The sequence below is a fragment of the Leptonotus elevatus genome, chromosome 17, assembly GCF_054856555.1.
Source record: "Leptonotus elevatus isolate MCC_2025b chromosome 17, RoL_Lele_1.0, whole genome shotgun sequence".
Lineage (NCBI taxonomy): Eukaryota > Metazoa > Chordata > Actinopteri > Syngnathiformes > Syngnathidae > Leptonotus > Leptonotus elevatus.
The window spans coordinates 17,095,223-17,114,814 of NC_141255.1; the positions used below are offsets into that span (position 1 = coordinate 17,095,223).

Genomic DNA, 19,592 nt, shown 5'->3' on the forward strand with positions numbered 1-19,592 from the left:
TGCACCATCATTGTCCATTTATGCAGACACATCTATGCAAATCATCCTCCGTGAAATGCGTTTACGCCAGTATATATGACAATTCGTGACGCAACCGACCAGACTGCGATGATTGTGTCGGTTGCATCCAATTGCATCAGGTCAGGCGCAACGCATCCAAAGATAAAAACTTTTTTTTTTCTGTCCCAATGAAGTGGCAGTGACAGAGGGGGAACAAGAGCGACATGAAGAGATCTGAAGCTTCTCTGCGAGTTTCAATTTAAGGCTTTTTATAGTCAAGTAATTAACTTCATCTAAAAATATTCAATACCCCCTTATGATTATTCACAGCAGATAAATCACTCTTTGACAGAACTATTTCTACACAGAATTGAATCTGAGCGCTATTGCTTTTTATCAGGAGGAATTTGATCATATCTGCGTACATTAAGGTCTCTTGATTTTCCAGATTTTGGGATCCTGTTGGGAAGCCAGGACTTCAACTTGGCTTTTGAAATAACCTCAAATTCAACTTTTTGTCTTGATTTTTAAAATGCAATCTACCTACAGAAGCCCACATCAACCTCAACCTATTACCAAAAGGAGGCGCAAATTGAACGAGATAGAACAACCATCAACAATGTGAATAGTATCGAGTGATATGAAAAGTCAGACATAGCGGTGATTGATGGGTGAAGACATTGACTTGAGGGTCAAAACTGAGCGGCTGATTCAATTTTGGCTGGTCCCAGTCCTATTACTTAACTCCAGAAAGAGGGTGATTGCATTCTAAAGCCTATAGAACATTGCAGCAAGGCAAAGCTCAGGTTGTGAGAGTAATACAAATTGGAAGGGAAACTGTCTGGGAGAAGACAATGCTTTCACAGAGTCAATAATCTCATTGAATCATTAACGATGCAGGAATTAGAGTAAGTAAAAGTAGATAAGGAGCAGGCAGGAACGGCAACATGGAGCCAGTTACAGCCTTTCAAATAGAAGGCGAAAACAAGCATCCAGACCATGCTAAAATCTATCAATGTATACTTCATAAATGGAGCAATGCAAGGGAGAAATGCCGGCGTCTTAAACGAGCTCATTCACATTCAGTTTCTTTGGAGAAGGCTATTATAAAAATCTGGTGGCTATGAAATTAATGTACAATCATCCAAGTCGACGGCTCGGTTTTAGCACTTTCATCAGAATAAGTTCCAATTCAGTGAGATGTAAAGATTTAAAATTTGAGGGCACAGGGAGCACTCCGAGTACTCTGTCCTCACTTACCCAGATTCAAAATACACTATGTGGACTTACAATCCTGGGTCAAACCATTTTTCAATTTGTCAATCAGGCCTTGCGCTAGACTCATTAGATTCCCTGAATTTTCCATTTGTCAGATGTCCAACTTTATAGTTGTTCCAGGATAACATAAAGCAGAAATTGTACATATAATTCAAAATATATAAAGTAATCTACTGACACGGGAGTCAAACTACATGCATGCCACAGTACAACAATGCTATGGTTAAGATCCATTCCAGAAGGGAAAACAACAGCAGAAGCTCAGAGGAGATGAAGTAACGTGGGGAAACTACAAGGACAAAAGATGCAATGACAATATAAAGCAGCAGCATTCAAACAACTAAGTATATAGAGCTGCGGACTGCATGCTTCAAGTGGAAGCTGATGAAAGGAAATGTGTGAAGACAGATTTCAGCCTCAGCTTTACCGTAAGTATGTAGGTAGAGTATTACAAAGGATAGGCAATGGTTCAATTGAAAAGCGCGCATTCCTGTGAGCTGCTGTTTGTCCATCTCTGCTTTATTGCATGGCAGAAAGACTCCTAATTATATTTGTAAGCAGTACGCTTACATAGATGTCAACCACAAGCATCATTGAAAGTGTTGACCTAGCAGCAGCTTCCCAGCTGGCCCTCACTGTCACTTTGGTGGATTACTTAAATAGAGCAATAGTGACCATGTTGTTCTGTACATTGGACGAAGGAAAAAAGGCAACAACAAAAAAAGATAATACTCAACATTTTAGTCTGGTTTCAAAAGAAACTTTTAAGAGTAAGTGACAGTCATTGTGTCTAGACTTTTACAGAACAGCTATCTCACAAGGTCATGGAAAGTATTATTACCTTAAAGCAATTCACTCCTGTCGTGTGTGTCATTACAGTGATGTAGATGTACACTGCATTGTCTGCAGACAATTTGGACTTCTAAAGATCACTGCAATTTATTCAAGGTCTGCGATACAAAAAGAGGGCAAAAGGTGGGATATATGTGGTACATTGATCCCCCATTAATGATTGATAGCAACTCAATAGATATGTTAGGTAGGTTCTTAATCTTGTTGTATTGAACCCCAACAGTTTCCTATGCACATTACGCAAAAAATAATTGAAAACAAAAAAAGAGTTTTTCCCAAATTCAAGACATAGGTATAAGGTTTACTGATGAACAAAATGAAGAGGGAGAATCGCCTTTTCATCCAAACTGGCTGTGAGGGAGCGATCCATCCTCCCTCACTGAAAAGATGTGAGTGCAGGCCAGGTGCACCTCATTCCCCTTGAGTTGGACTTATTGGACTCTTTCAATTCGCAGCCAGGCGAGAGAAACTGGGATACTTTTCTTTCTTTTGTGAGGCAATGCTCATTTGACAATTGGTCATGTGACTTGTAAGATCAAAACCTAGACTGCATTTCTATATGTATATTTGTATATATCTTTTTCCAGTTGTGTAGAAATGGTGATAAGTGTTCTGTATGTGGGCGGGGTCACCCTTCAATTCAGGTTGGTGGTTGAGTCTACCATTTTAAGAGGGTTTCAGTAAATTGTTTGGGGGGAGAAGCCTGTTGAATGTGAGGGGGGATTCAGTGCTGTAAACTGCTGTGGTGATTAAAGCAACAATGAAGAGCTCGCAAACCTTTTTCCATCAGTTTTTTTTTTTTTATCACCAACTCAGAGGCCACGGCCATCCTCAATTAGTAAGAGGCCACAACAACAAAAATCGTACATTTGGTGTCAGAAGTGGGACAGTCGCCGCCAATCTGAGCACGCACCAACAACAACAGCAATGGGGCCAAAACAGAAGCTGGTAGAGGTCACACCGGTGAAGCAGCCTTTTGGAGAAGGGGACACAGGAGCCAAGTGCATGTTGGACGAGTACAAGGAAGAACCACCAGGTGATGTTGATTTGAGTAATCAGTGGAACAGGGAGGCACAGAGGCAAGATGACCGATGGAGGCAGCTGATGGCATAGGTTAACCGCCTCAGAAAAGCTTCGAGTGGGAGTCTCGCTACCCACCAGCCCCGCTCCACAGCAACAGGTCAAACAGGTGCCAGTGTGCCCTAAATTACGGGAACACACAGCAAGAGGCTGGGTGCAGTCAGCTATTCCCAAGTTGGAAGATGGTGATGACATTGAACAGTAACTCACTACTTTTGAGAGTGTGGCCACCGCTTACCAATGGCCGCAGATGGACTGGGCAGTGAGACTGATTCCATACTTGACTGGTAAAGCACAGGCCACGTATGTGGCTATGGCAGTTGAAGATTCCCGTGACTACACAAAAGTGTTAAGGAAGCCATTTTGACAAAATATGAAATCAATGAAGATATGCCAGCGGTTTCGTGAGCCTGACCTCCAGCCTAGAGAGACGCCGAGGGAATTCTACAACCACCTGAAAGACTTGTACCAAAAATGGATGCAGCCAGAGAAGAGGTCAAAAGAACAAATGGGTGAAGTTCTAATTTTGGAGCAGTTCTACCATTCACTGTCACCAGAGTTGAGGGTCTGGGTTAAGGAGCGTAACGCGACCTCGGGGCGTGAAGCGGCTGAGTTTGTGGAGTACTTCCTCTCTGCAAGGCGAGGACCAAAGACTTTCAGGGCCAGTGCATCACAGGGTAAGTCTGGGGGGTCCAGTATGAATGGTGGTCCGGATCTAGGTCAGAGAGGAGGGGCTACAAAGCCTAGAGAAGAAAATGTCACCATTAGAGCTAAATCAGCGTATTTTTGTACTGTACCTCGACCCAGCTCGGAGGAGGTGCAGGGGTAGGGCAAGCGACGAATAACTGAGATCAAGGTTAATGGGGAGCCAGCCCTTGCGTTACTGGACACAGGAAGTGTGCAAACTCTAGCAAATCCTTTTGTTTTGAAGGGCCAGTGCCAGTTTTGGGGTTCAGGTGTAGACATTTCCTGCATTCGTGGGGATCACCACATGTACCCAACCGCCATAGTTTATGTTGAGGTGGCAGGGCAGACATACCTGTTATCTGTTGGGGTTGTGAAAAATCTTGCTTATCAGGTGATTTTGGGCGAGGATATTCCTGTGTTGCCAGAGTTGGATCGCTCTGTTAAACCAGTCTGTGTGGTGACTAGATCACAAAGCAGAATACAGTCTTTGGGCTGAGATGTTGAGAACATAGGTGAGCAAACAGGGAAAGAGTGTCCAAACAGCTTGAGCGATCTATCATTTTTAGGGTCTGATATATCCCAAGTGGGTGCCATCAAACCACGTAAAAGTAAGCGTCAGCGAAGACAAGAGAATATAAAGGTACAGCAGAAATGTTAACAAAAATTATCCCCAAACCTGAAGAGTCTGATGATTTGCCTGAAAACTGTTCTCAGCTGCAGAGTCAGGACGTGTCATAAAAGGAGGCCTTCAGACAAGCACAACAACAGTGGGGCGAGGTGGCCTCTGGGGGAGGAGGATACGTCCTGAGGGATTTGTTGCTGTATCATCAGTCTGGGCAATCCCAAGCGGAAAGGTTAGTGGTCCCTGTCAAGTTGAGAGAGCAGGTACTAGAGCTGGGTCGTAGCATTCCGTGGGCGGGTCACTTGGGTTACGAAAAAACTTTGGACAGAATTGCCAGTAGATTTTATTGGCCCAGTCTTAATTCTGCTGTGCAGGCGTTTTGTCAGTCATGCCCTGTTTGCCACCTATTAAGCTAACAAAAATGTCATGAAGTACCCCCTACAACTGCTTCCTGTTATCGACGTGCCTTTCAGTAGGATAGGAATGGATATAGTGGGGACATTAGAGAGATCACAGTCAAGTAACAGATTTATTTTGGTGATTACTGTACACGTTACCCCGAAGCATTTCCCCTTAGGAACATCACCGCTAAACAGATAGCTTATTCTCTACTCCAAGTACTCCTACTCCTTTTCTAGAGTAGGCATCCCTTCAGAGATGTTAACAGATCAGGGGACAAACTTTCTGTCCAACATGCTTAGGCAGGTGTATAGGCTGTTGGGCATTAAGAATATTTGGACCCCTTACCACCCCCAGACTGATGTCCTTGTTGAGAGGTACAACCGGACTCTAAAGAGCAAGGTTGTCTCCATCAATGGCAAAGACTGGGACAAATGGTTGCCTTACCTACTTTTTTGCTCACCGTGTGGTCCCACAGGCATCCACCGGTTTGAGCTCCTCTATGGGCGGCAAGTGAGGGGCCCACTGGATGTTCTGCAGGAGTCCTGGATCGGGAAAAAGGAGGGGACGGCAACCGATATTCTCACATATGTCCTCAAAATGCGTGACAAGATGGAGCAGACGGCACAACTGGTAAAGGGAGATATGGAGAATTTGCAGAAGGAGCAGAAAACTTGGTATGATCGGGCTGCAAGGCGGAGATCCTTCGAACCAGGTCAGCAAGTTTAGTTAATGTTGCCTACCTCTGACAACAAGCTATTAGCAAAATGGAGGTGACCATACAAAGTGCTGAGAAAGCAAAAGTGTCTATGAAATAGAAATGCCAGAGAGAAGAAATGCAAAACAGACTTTTCCCATTCATTTGCTCAATGAGTGGACGACAAGACTTGTGTACATGATTTTAGGCTGACCAAAAAACAACAACAATAACATACATACATAATTTTGCCGCGAGGACAATACCAAATTATTATATAACCAAGGCTTTTTGAGTGAGGCTGTGGATGGGTAAAGGCTTTCTGGTTTCAAACTGCTAAGACTGAAGACACATGAACATCAGTTTCTCCACTATGGACCAGTTCCAGACACTTCAGCTGCTCTCGATTCTTAACAACTGTCTAATAGCCAAAGATTATCAGGCTTTACACCTCAGCCACAAGAGGCACTCTTCCAAAAAGAATATTGATCACGGCACGAGGGAAACAAACAGTGACGCTAACCACTTCCTGCCAGCTGTGACAACAAGTGATTCTTCAAAGTGCAAAATGGTGACAGGATGCAGCAGGCCTCTCATCTCCCGGCTGATAGTAACGACGGAGCGCACGCCATCTGACAGCATGTGGGTTCTTTCACAGTCACTCATTTTCTCAAAGATCTTGTTTTCCCGCACTGTTATTTATCCCGCTGTCATTCCCAGAGACCGACATCACCCTTTTTCACTCTATTTCATTCTGAGTTGCTCCCTTGCCCTGATCTCTCCTTGGCGTGAATCCGTACTTCAAGACCAGCATGCAGATTTGAATACGGATCTGGTGCCTGAACTCGACTGGCCTCGCTCCTTGTCCTGTTATGACCCATACCAACCTTAACTACACAACAATTACGGTGGACTAATGGTATAAGAGGTAGAATAGACGAAAGCTAACACGGTTTAAAAATCGGAAATGAGAACAGTACACACTTGAAATCAATTTTCCCTATGATAAGAGAGAAAGCAGCTAAATTGCTACATATCATACATCAACACAACAACAACACACTTTGACGCACTGTTTCTACTGCAACCCAGAAGGACAATATATTACTAATCAGAAATTAAAATCTGTGACTCATTTAAATGTAAGTATTTTTTATGCAGCCCATTTTTATCTGATATTGAATGAATATGATCTAATTCTATGCCTGTGCAAATGATGCCACATCATTTTGTCATTTATTACTAAACTATTTGTTTTGTATCCCGGTGGACACTGAGTATCCCAACACATTCAGAGATATGATAAGAAATGCAAAAAAATATTAAATCAGCCTTTACAGCATGTACATATATCAGCAGAGGAATAACATAAAGGGGGAGTTGGGAGTGAATCTCACACTTCCTACCAGTTCACTACAAGAAATAAAATTAGGCCTGTCTAACATCAGCGTAGGCTCTTTTGCCTCACGTGAGAGAACACGTCCCTTGACAACAACATCAATAGCACACACGGATTTGCCCTGCTGGTGCGACAAAAAGGTTTGTTAGTTGCGCGTGTTGTTTGCGGCTCATCAGCGCACTTTGACGCACACGCAAGAAACAGAGGCGCAGCGTGTTGCTTTGAAGATCCGGTCTTGGTTCACGCCTACTGAGGCTGGCGGAACAAACGGAGGAAGGTGGAGATTGAGAGTTGAAGGGAAAAAAAGCAAAGACAAAAAGATTTCATGATCAATCAGTCTACATCACTGAAGTACAAATACTCTCAATTAGAGATGCACTGATACGACTTTCGTTCGAGCACAAGTACTTACATCTGAGTACTTGCTGATACCAAATACTTATACTTTACTTGATAATGCTATAATGTAGTGGTTCTTAACTTTGTTGGAGGTACTGAACCCCATCAGTTTCCTAAGCACATCACTTAATTCAATTCAACCACCGCTGTATTCTTAAGATGGAAGCCAGGTTCAGCAGATAGAATGAAAACAGCAAAGGCCGCAGAATTGAACCCTTTGGAACACCATACATTCCGTTATATACTTCACATATTCGTCCGACTACTTTCTGTTTTTGCTCAACATAGGATGAAGGGATTACTGTACAAAGAAATCACACGACATACCATCACCACAGTCAAAAGTCGACTAGTGAGCGCACCAAATTCCCTGCAGCATAGATACGGCAAGCAATGTGCATGATCACCGGCATCCAATGATGGCCAAGTGGGGCATGTCATCTTAAATTATATGAGTTAGTTGTGTGTCTTGACCGCCACCGAAAACCCTGAGACTGACTCGCGTCGAACCCAGGTTAAGAACCACTGTTCCCACGTTTTGGGATGAAAATGTGTTTTCACAACTTTTGCCGGCATTTGTATTGAGTTCCTTCCCATATGTACTGCAGCTGTTATGCTCTATACAGTACCGCAGTGCTAAGTGCTATAATAACCTCAACTAAAAGTTATAACAAATGGGTTGGAGTGAAAGGGGGTGTGTTTAGAGATTAAAACAGAGACTCCAAAATCTCCAACCTCTTGCGTGCAAGCCAGCACTTAACGTGGGGCCCTGATGTGTCTGTGACAGTGGTTGCTGCATGTGAGGTTCCCCACAGAGGATTCCATTTTGGCACTTCTATTTTGAATGCATTCAAAGTCAGAGAAAACAAATTGAAGCAGATTAACGCTACAAAAATGACCATTAAAAATTTAACATCACTGTTAAACGCAAACTCTTATTGAAAGAGTGCCCAGAGTTGCTGAAATCCTTGGCGTAATCGGATCAATCTTTTTGGCCTTGCCTCAAGAGTGTGACAGTGAATGCTTTAGACTGAAAGTATATATTTCAATCGCTCAGCTGCTTAGAGTAGACAATTTTAGAAGACTATTTCTTAGGTGAAATCTTAAAAAAAATATACAGATAGCGTTGTGAGGTGAGCCTGAAGCTGTTCAAAGAAAGAAAGTCAGTCTTGAGAGCCCCAGTGTTCATTCCCTCTGAACTGCCGTGATGAAGCAGCAAATGAACCCTAAGTCCTTCCAGCTAGGAAAGGTGAAAGGTGCCGCTATGAACTGTGAACAGAGGTAGCCACTTGCAGCAAAGGGTGGTCAAAGAAAAATGATGACTGACACCTCAGGCAAAAGAAAAATGAAGCCGAGACGGAGCTACTTACCGATGTACTCAAAGACGTAGACCACGAAAAAAGGCGTGACCAGATCGTTGATGCCTTGCACGTAGCCGCTGGCTGGGTGGCGGATGGCCCAAATGAAAAGGATCCGTTCAAATATCTAAACAAGAGATACAGCGTCAACAATTGCCTGTTCATTCTCTTGGCGGGGATTTTAACGGTCAAAAAGAACATCAGTCGGTGTACATTTGTGAGGCATGCAAGGGGGACACTTGTGTGCAATAAGAATAATGTCAGGCATGCCAAGCTTGCAAAAGGAAACGGAATTAAATTGGAAGAACGTAGTTTTGCAGTGGGAGTCCTGATTTAATAGTAACAACAATCTACTAATTGTAGCATTGGGGGTTGGAGGGGACATAAGTAAATAACCTAGCAAATAAAACTGATTTTTTCTCTTTTTAAACACACACTTTTTTGTTGTGTTTCAGCCTTGGCCGTTGCTGTTCATTTTTATTTGTTTTGGCTCACATTGCCCGTTTGAGTGGTCCAGCATTTGCTGTCAGTTCAGGTGAATTAGAGGAGGCTGGATGCTGGGTTTGTTTTCCTCGCACACAAATGGATTTCCACAGAGGTACACATACATAGTACCTTTCCCGCATCATACCCATCAAGAATTTTTTTTCTTTCGCTATAGAAGAGTATGTCATGTTGCTGTCACTTTCTAAATAACCTCATAGCTCATTGTGTTAGGGAAAACACAGACATGGTGACATGCCTTTTTTTTTTTTGGTGCTTTATTTAAATATGTCCAATCACTGTTAAGGCAGTCAGGCAGGGGTGATTGTAAGATGTAGCTCCACTCTGGTCTATCACCTTACCTGCCTCCACACCTTTATCAAAGCCCCATCCATCAAACAGAGAGGCGCTGGTGCCAGCATAAGGGGGGAGCGGGTAATGGCTCTTTTCTTTTCATGCCGCTTCAAAAGCTGACATGCATATTTCACATTGGCTCCTACACACACAAGAGCTTCAAGTGAAAAAGCATCATCCACTGCCTACGCAGATATATTACAGGCAAATAAGCCAACCTTAAAAGAAACATAACAAGCACCTTCAAATGCATACTAATGTTGTTATCTTTTGTTTCAATCAAAAGTTTCATGTAAGCATCTCTAAGGCCACATTTGAACAATTAATCAAATTCAAATAGACAACAAAGTGATTTAGAACAGAATTGGGGGGAAGGGGGCTTAATTTTTTTCATGAAACATTCGAAGATAAAGTGACAAAGCCACAGCATTATTGTTGTAATCTGCTTCATGATTTACAACACACTTCTCTGTAAAAAAATGTGAAATTGTCGTAGTGAACCCTTAAAACACTGCAAGTCAAAGTGTTTATTAAACTAAAAATCTAATTAAAGTAGATGAATAAAGTGTATTTATTAATTTATAGTTCATTTGCCTTTAACATAAACATGACCTATCAAATAAATGCATTCATGTGTTACAAATCTAATATTGTTTATTGTAACGCAAATTATTTCATTGCTTATGTATGTTAAAGGGGAAGTCAACATAGAAATGTTCTTTACAATATTGTTCTATGCAGTCTAAACACATTTGTCTAATATGAATGAAGCAGCGAAATCCACCTGTTTCTAGCCATCTCAGGCGGCAGCCATTTTATCACTTGCTGTCAACTGAAAATGACATCACAGTTGCTCAGGGTTCAGGTAATAACCAATTACGGCTCACCTGTTTTGTGATGCTACACCGGATTTTGTAATTGCTTCAAATTGAATAAAGTTGTTTCACCGCAAGCCTGGTTGTAGCCAAGCAGCACACTCCATTTTCCCTCAATTGCTGACCGATTAGGATGGCCACCCCTAAAGAATACTAAAAAGTCCTAATGTAGTCTGCATTGTAAAAAAAAAAATGTAACACAGGAAACCATAACTGATGATCAGTACACTGTGAACTGAATTTGTCATAGTGTTTGAACACAAACCAAACACAAACACTTGTGTATCACTTGTGAAATCCCTGCTGAAGCGCTTCAATATCCCGCTCCGCCTGAAATGGAACAGACTGTTGACTCCCCAAATTTCACCGAGCCCCAAGAGGGGGAGGTGGGGGGCTTAGGAGGGGGTTGCGTGCTGCAGAAACAAACAACTGGATGAAATGAAGCAGAGGTGATTTTCAGGTGGCACTGCAGCAAGCATAACCATATAAAAAGGGCCCTTTGGAGTCGGTTGCATAGTGAAATATATGAGGGAAGCACATGGGGAGGCTGGAATATTTCAAATCAGTGCTCGTGGCTTTCATTTTGTAAGCAAAAGCGAGAGCGCTGGCAAAAGGGAAAACAATGTGAGGGGTTGTAATAAGGGAGGGGGGCTTTTATGATATACATCATCAGACAGACGCTTGATGTGATTTAATGTCTTTCAGCCTTCAGTTACAAGAGCAGACCAAAAACTACGTGCCACGTGACTGCGACTGCTAATGCGGTTCGACTTGTGTGTACCGATAAATGCTAATATGGCACCTCACTCGCCTTGATTGGCGCACACACAAAAATGGTGCAATACACCCGTGCGTATGCAGTCATGAGTGTTAAGTGTGTGCATGCTCACGTGTGTGTGTGTGTGTGTGCGTGTGCGTGTGCGTGTGCGTGTGCGTGTGCGTGTGTGTGTGTGTGTGTGTGTGTGTGTGTGTGTGTGTGTGTGTGTGTGTGTGTGTGTGTGTGTGTGTGTGTGTGTGTGTGTGCGTGCGTGCGTGCGTGCGTGCGTGCGTGCGTGCGTGCGTGCGTGTGTGTGCGTGCGTGCGTGTGCGTGTGTGTGCGTGCGTGTGCTGGGTTCTGGTTACCTCATTAGCCAACAGCCTTGTTTTTATTCCCTATGAGGCCACTAGTCCTTCAATTAGTCTTTTGCACAGGGAATTGAGGGAAACAAAAGTTCTTATCAAGACCAATATATAAGCTATTACATTTAAGGACTTGAACATCTTGGCTTCAAAGTGTGCTGCCTTGGTTTATGTTTTACCATGAATGGTTATTGTTTAATTTAAAGGCCATCTTGCAGCCTTGCAAAGAACTTTATTAGGCACCTGGTACCCAGTGTGTGGCTCGTTCAATGTGGCATGGATATTGCAGTTTGCTGTGCTACTATTCTGGAGTGGAAAAACAATTGGCACAAGACAAGGCGAGCTGCATCAAGCCAAGCTGTGTACCAAAGCTCCATTCAGCCTGGCAGGGAGGCTATCCTGTTCTGAGGGTCATTTAAAAGCTTTTTATTTTTATCGTCATGACGACAATACAATTGAACAAGTTTCTGCCCCAAATTATGTTTGTGCAAGGGGTAAGAGTGGGGAAGGGGGTGATCTCACCTCTTGGACAGAAGCTTGTTGAAAGAGAGGAATAAGAGGATTAGTTCTCGGTATGTCAATGTGAATCTGCAGAGAGAGAAAAGGGAGAAAAAAAGACAAAACTGAAGCAACGGGCAAGTTAGCACGGATCAGACAGCGGACGCCGCGACAGTTAGTGCAGCTCGGCGTCCTCGATTGAAGGCACGCTAATTTCAGAGTGCACAACATTGGGTGAGTGACATGGCAGGCGAACAGAATCGTCAGAAGGGGAAAAAACAAAAACGGATGCAGGTCAGCGGCTGGAGCAGAGCCCACTGGGAGAGTCCAGTCCTTACCTCTGTCACCTTTGGCTGGAGCACCAAAGACTCAGGACTCATCCTAGGAATGTCTATTTGGATCTGACATGGAAGAGAACATTTTAGACACAAAAACATGCACACACGCATTAGCACTCCTCTCTTATCCTTCCCAGCTATTCAGACAAGTCATTCCAAATAGAAATGATATAAATATTAACAGGGGAAACGCCATTGATGAAAATGCCGGCGTACTTCAACAACCATCAATGCAATCCTGCTGTGCACCTTGCAGCAGGATTTAGTTTATTGCGTGGTTTGCAGTCCCAAATGCCTCATCAAATCAAGGCGGTAGCTTCAAACCTTTGGTGCTATGACAAAAAAAGTGAATTGAATGTGCTGGTATACAAACATGGTCTTGTTGGTAACCCTATTTTTAATGAAAGAAAGAAAATAACAATAATAATAATAATAATAAACTAATAAAATAATGAAAATTAACCAATTAAATTAGACATTGGTTTTGAATTGTGGTCCCATTGAAAATGTGAGCAAATAATGCGGGTTCAACCAAGTTCTATCCATTAAATAGCATCACAGGTGTCTTCAAACTTGCAAGTCAGTCGGCCTAATTAAAAGATGCTATAACACAGGAAGCAAAGGTGAGAGTTATCGCAGGAAATTAGAAAGAAAATCATAGACTAAGACGTTAAAGGTAAACATTATAAAACCACCTCCAAGCAGCTTGATGTTCCTGTGACTAAAGTTGCAAGTATTAGTCAGAATTGTAAGATCCACAGGAATGGACCACAGGAAGAAAATTAATGACAGTAAGGATGTCCCGATCCGATCACGTGATCGGAAATCAGGCCCGATCACGTGGTTGCTGACTCGATCGGAATCGGACGTCTCCCAATCAGGACTCGGATAAATCTATGAGTTTTTTTTATTATTATAACTTTTTATTGAATCTGGAGTTGCGCTGTGGCACAAAGTGAAAGTTAATTTTTCCACACAGCTTAGCATGCGGCACTTTGCTAAAGTGACGCTATTAATGTCATCGAGCGGCGGGGCTAAACAAGGAAATGGCGCTAAGGTATTTGGGTAGATGATAATAAGTTATTATCATCTTTAATGTGGAAAGCGGAGACGGTGCACAGTGACGGAAACGATATACAGTAGATGTGTTGCTTCCACACTGCACCGTTGCACTTCATTGACGGGCAGCCCCGCCGCTGGCGACTTGGACGTGCTTCGTGCCATCCCGGCGGATCCAGCTGCGGGTGCGCTTCGTTCGTTTCCTCCCCGCGGATTCCCGCCTTCGAAGGGAGCCCGGCGCCTAGCCTAGCGCGAACCCGGAGGGTCCCACGTCCTTCGGGGGATCGCTAAATCCCGCCCGGGCGGGCAATCTAGCCTGGTGCGAGTCCAGACCCAAATACATTGTACTTGCTTGCTCTTCAAATGCAGCCTTTTGTTTGTTTTGAAGTTGGCTTGTTTCACGCATACTGTATTTTTTTCTTCCTAAAGTAAAACAACTTAAGGTTAGCCCATCAATTTGTGTTAAGTAGCATGCTTTAAAACGGCTACAGTAGGTTCTCAATAATAAAGCTCTTGTGAAAAATGTATATACTGGTTAATAATAGCCCTTTGAGTAACTCATAAATGTGCCAAAAAAAAGGGGGTTTAAATGTTTTACTTCGTTTAACCACTATCCACTCACCATATAAAAGGTGTTGGGGGTAGTTTAAAAATAAAAAATAAAATTTAAAAAACAATTGTTTTTTTCCTCCTTAATAACATGCCGAGGTATCGGATCGGGACTTTGAATCAAAATGAGGGGACTCGGACTCGGGTCCAAAAAAGTGTGATTGGGAAATCCCTAAATGACAGATTGAAGAGAGATTATACAAATGTCTGTGTAACATCCACATGTGAATTCCAAAGGCTTGACGCTCTTGAAGTGCAGCAATGCTTGATAAAGCAAACTACAAAACAGGGATAGCCAAAATGTTCCATACAGTGTTTCCCACACCATGTTAATACTTGGGCGGGCCACCCAAGTAAACTGGCCACCACCCCAGAAGTTTTCAAGAAAATTTACTAAAAATATATAGATTAAAAAATAGATATACCGTGTTGCGACCGGATATACAGCATGCAATGTTAGTTTGCCGTCACTTTGTGGATCGTGAAGCTAGAAGAGATGTAGTAACAGGACTGTGACCCCCCTCCTCGCCCCCGCCGGAGTCCACCCACCCAAGTAGATTTCAAAATCTGTGGGAAACACTGCCATAGCTTAATACAGTATGTGCACAGACAAAGTAACAAATCAACAAACAACAAACCATTAAAAAGAAACAGATTGACAGACACAAATAAATGAGGAGATTCCAACTGGCTGACGGACCAGCACATGAACACAAATACACCGCAAAACAAACAAATGGGTGACAACTATATATCATATAAATGAAGAAATCAAATAAGCCTCCCACCATGTGTTGTCAAATTCATTATACTCGTTCACAGAAAAACACAGATCAGTGCTCAAGAAGTTTGGCAAAAACAAAAAGATGCTTCAAGACACAATCCAAGTCATCATCAAAACAAGTTGGCGTGAGACTTGGGCGAAATTGGAAGAATACGACAAGGTTTTGCTATCGTCAGCCCACTCTGATGTTTGTTATCGCGCCGAAATCAACTGGACAATAAACAAAGAGAAAGAAAAGAGTAGTTTCCCAAGCCAAAGAGCAGCGCAAATAAGTGGCTGAGTTGGATCACATCGCCTCAGAATTAGGCCAAACAGGGAAAAAGCACTTTTTGTCAAATAACTGCTTTTGCTGACCCTGACACACACACTCAGACATGCTCAAGCACACACGCACACTGTAACATATTAGAGACAAAGGTGTTGTCCTCGTAATTGGAAATATTTTGTTTATATTATTGAGTCCTTCAAGGTCAAGTGCGGCGCTGAGACAATGTGAAACCAAGAACAAGGAGGACAATCAGTTGTAGTGTTTGAGTGTGGGGGGCAGAAATATACCGTATATATATTTACCTGTCTATAAGTGTCCTGATGGTGCTCGTCATTGCGGGAGTCGTAGTACTGCTGGATGAAGCCAAAATATTCCTGCCGTTTCCTCTGAAGGACATTCTCTCTTCTCTCAGCGTTGGCAGGCAGGTAACCCTGAGAAAGGTCACATCATAGATATGTTAAGAAAATTAATTTGCTCCCAAAAACGTATAAAAAACATTCTATTTTAAATATTGTCATGGTCCCAAAAATTTATGTATACGTTTTTATGTGTGTGTTTTATTATGCTAGTGCATATAGAAGGCTTTGATGCAGCCTCTGACCTGAAGAGGTCCCTTAAAGTAATGGTAGTTATTACAAAAAAACAGCCACCGGGTGGCAACAGAGTATAAATGGGGGCCCAAGCAAGTTTTTTTCCCCAGTATTTTGAATAGGTTTGTGAATAATGATAAAACTTAGTGCTAATGCTAATTTCTGCAAACATATACAAATAGAATTTTTTCCTGATGAAAGTAGAGACTCCAATCTTTCTTTTGGTAGGTTCCATGTTTTTATAGCAATAGAACACAATACTTTGTGGGCCTTGCAAAATCAGTCAAAATCCAGTATAACAGCCGGGAGCCAAGGGGGTTGCTTCAGTCAAAATGGCTGCCAGTAAATAAGTTAAATCACAATCGCAATATGGAGGATTAAAAAAATTGCAATTTTGATTATTTTTCAAAATCACTCAGGCCCATCAGTGTATATAAAAGTTTTGTTTTTAAAATATTACGAATGGACTCCAGAGCAAGAACATTCAAAGCACATATTTTCTTTGTCGTGCCTTTCTATTATTGAAGTCACCCATTCGACCGCTTGTGGCTTCATTTTGGGCAAAAACAACTTGACATATTTATATTTACCTTCTTAACAGTGTCCATATAATAATAGGCAGTAACTGTTTGGAGACTATGCAAACAAACACCTATATATTTGTAGCGCGCAAACATGATGATGATGTTTTTGACGATGTTTTTTTTTCTTGGGTTTTGCCATCTCTTTCATATATTTGTATGTCACTATAATAAAAATATGTATCTTTTATGTCTTTGATTTAAAACCCTGACCTGCTTTAAACTGTCAATAAAGAACCCGTTTTTTCTCCCAGGTATTGCTTAATCTGCAATGAACGGTGCAAACAAAACTGGAGATATGATAAAGTACAACGTGATGCTACTTTTGAGCCAGAGTAGTTGACACTTTTGCAATAAAGAGACAGCAAACTGATGACTGTGCGCCCTCTGGGAGCATAAGAGTTCTAAATGATTTAATTTCAACCCTTAGCTCAAGCATAATCCCGTGTCCACATAAATAAATTAGGAGGTACACTGGAGTGGTGACAACTAAATCAGACACGTTAGACAGGCGGAATATGAAGACCGTCTCATAGTTTCCACCAGTACGTTGAACCAATTATGGCCCTCAAATTGACCGTTAATATTATCTATTACTCTCTTAAGCACTTTGACGGATGGAAGGACATCTCCACCCTGCAAATGATGTCATTATGCAACCACCAGACAGGGTAAGTCTGATTGAAATTGTTTCTACAGATCTTGTAGCATTAGTGTTTCTATAACCTGCAAAACAAACATGGATGCCATATGTTCCATCCACCTGACTGCAGCCACACAGGCACATTTCAGTCCATCAGTAAAGACCCTGCGACTTTGGTTTAGCTGCCAAATAAAAGCCCACCCGTCACACAAACAAGCCAAATCCTAACCCAGTGGCTGCCAAATAAATGTTAGGGAGCAGAGGCAAAGGGTGGGTGCGTGCATTTGGGGTTACGGGGGGCGTGAGCGTGTGTTAAAGGTTAATGGACAGCTTAGCGGAGGTCGGCGACACCGCAGCTGTTTTACGGTTCGATAGGAGAAGTACCAGTTAACATTTAAGATGAACTGCTGCTTTCCAAATCATCAAATATTTCACACTGTAAAGTGCGTTTCTCACAGAAACGGTATGGTGCTTAAATTTTTAGTGGCTAAATTTGAATTTGTTTGTGGTCTACTGGTTTCAAAGGGGTGAGGGAAGTGTAAATATGTTTCAGTGAATGCGCCTCAGTGTTATCTGCTTGCAAAAAATAAACCTCGTGTCTTCATTCTCCTCCTCTGAATGCTTCGACTTCCTGAACCTTTCATCTCTCTAATGGATCTTCAACTTGAAAAGCAGCGTAAACACATGTTGGGGAATCCATTTGGGGACATAAAATGAAGCAGCTTCTTTTTAACTAAGCCTTTGCACCAGCTAAATAATTTTTTACTTTTGGAGTGAAAACAAATGGTCCCGCTAAGGGACAGGGTAAAAGTTGAGCAAAAACTTTCTGTGGATTTGTTCTTGTCTCTTGACTGAAGGCCCCAACATCCATTTCTTTAAACTTAATTTTTGCATTTTCAGAAAACAGCATACAAAAAGAGTTGTATTGACAGATTATCAACTCATTTAACTCATTTGCTCCCAAAAACTTATAAATATGTTCTAAATGTTTTAAGTGTCCCGAAGACATACAGAGCATACAGAAGGCTTTGATGCAGCCTCTCAACTGCAGAGAATGGTTGAAGAAATTGTAGTTATTACAAAAACGGCCAGCATGGTGGCAGCAGAGCAAAAGAGACCAACCAGGGCCATGTTGAAAGTTGCACACAGTTCTTAACAGATTTGTGAATAATGATGAAACTTATCTATATTCTAATGCTAATTGCTGCAAAACGGAAACAGATAGAAATATTTTATATTTTATTTATTAAATGTTTTTCCCGATGCAGCCATTCCCACACCATGTTAACACTATACTACTAATAATGCCCAAGTAAACTGGCCACTGCCCAAGAAGTTTTAGAAAATTTACCGTGTTTTCAAGACTATAAGGCACACTTTAAATGTCTTAAAATATTCTTGTGTGTGCACCGAGTTCTGGAGACGTTTTCCTTCAAGACAACCCTCAGGGCAAATTTTGCTGTGCCAACGCGCATTTCTGATTGGTGGGCTGGTTCACGCTTGTTGCTAGTTGGCTGCTGGCTTGTATTAAGGTACAACGGCGGACGAAGGGGAGAAGGCAGAAGAGAGTTGCAGCTGTGTGTACTCGAATGTGGAAATGGAACGAGAAAGTTAATAAAAAAGAGAAAATAAAATGCCAAACGTGACCTATTTTCTAAAGTTGCGAGAAGCTTGGGAGCTATCAATGAGAGAAGGCGAACACACTCCACCAAAACAAACTAGGAGGCAGCGCCGGGTGGATAAGGTACGTCACGATATGTGAATGGATTGTGGACGTCTGGGTTAAAGTGTCTGATGTTTTTCATTGTTTTGCTTTCTTCTCTGTAAGGTAAGCATTATTAATTTCAGCCAGAATGATCCCATAATATTTTCTCTTTAACCACCGCAAAGCACGTGCTCTTTATGCTCGCAGTTTGTGCTTTGAGATTGTGTATTCACGTCCGATCCGTCCCGATCCAGTTTTCTTCACTTATAATCCAATATGACAGACTTATTTTATTTGTATTATTATTTTAATAAGTGCAAAAAATATGGAGTCATTGAGTAATGTTACAACAACATTTTTACTCTGAAAATTCACTAGAATGCACGATATGAAGTGCAAAATGGCACCAAAAAATTTTCGGGAAAAAGGGGGTGGGGTGTTCACCTCAGTGATTTATGCATTTTATGCTTGTTATAGATTTTATAAAATTGTTGTATTTTAGAATTCTGCACTTTTTAAGACTTGTAATTTGATTGTCTGTCATTTTAATAAACTAAACTCAAACTCAGATTCTCCAGATAAACAGTTTTGATAAAAAGTTTTATCGTTGTTTCAAAGCCAGTCTACATTATTTTAAGGTATTTTTCTTGACATTGGCTAAAAAACTAATTATGTTCTTCCAGCAATGTTCGCTTTAGTTTGCTTCCGATCTCTGTTTAAAGTACACAGCATACCTTTCACTTGCCTTCATTAAATGATGAAACAGCATGAATCCAATGTAAAATTGTGTGACATTGCGCAGCGACAACTCAGAAATACAGAACTTGTGCAATACGCCAATACATCATTTTCCTATTAAATGGTCTATGCATCTCTAATGTACCATATTTAGACGATATTTACCGCTGTTTTTAT

The 19,592-nt window shown here is 41.8% G+C and overlaps 1 protein-coding gene across 3 annotated transcripts in view; it reads right to left on the minus strand.

Annotated features, from left to right (window-relative positions):
* The window catches only part of tbc1d22a (TBC1 domain family, member 22a), an 88,447-nt gene that overhangs the window by 43,504 nt on the left and 25,351 nt on the right, over nt 1-19,592 (minus strand). The window contains exons 7-10 of one of the 3 annotated variants that reach the window (XM_086060322.1): nt 15,461-15,589; nt 12,439-12,501; nt 12,125-12,190; nt 8,784-8,898 (exon numbers count right to left, since the gene is read on the minus strand). In XM_086060322.1, the coding sequence (XP_085916448.1) occupies nt 8,784-8,898; nt 12,125-12,190; nt 12,439-12,501; nt 15,461-15,589 (373 nt within the window). The remainder of the gene's footprint in view (nt 1-8,783; nt 8,899-12,124; nt 12,191-12,438; nt 12,502-15,460; nt 15,590-19,592) is intronic. The other 2 variants (XM_086060320.1, XM_086060321.1) reach the window with 2 other exon arrangements.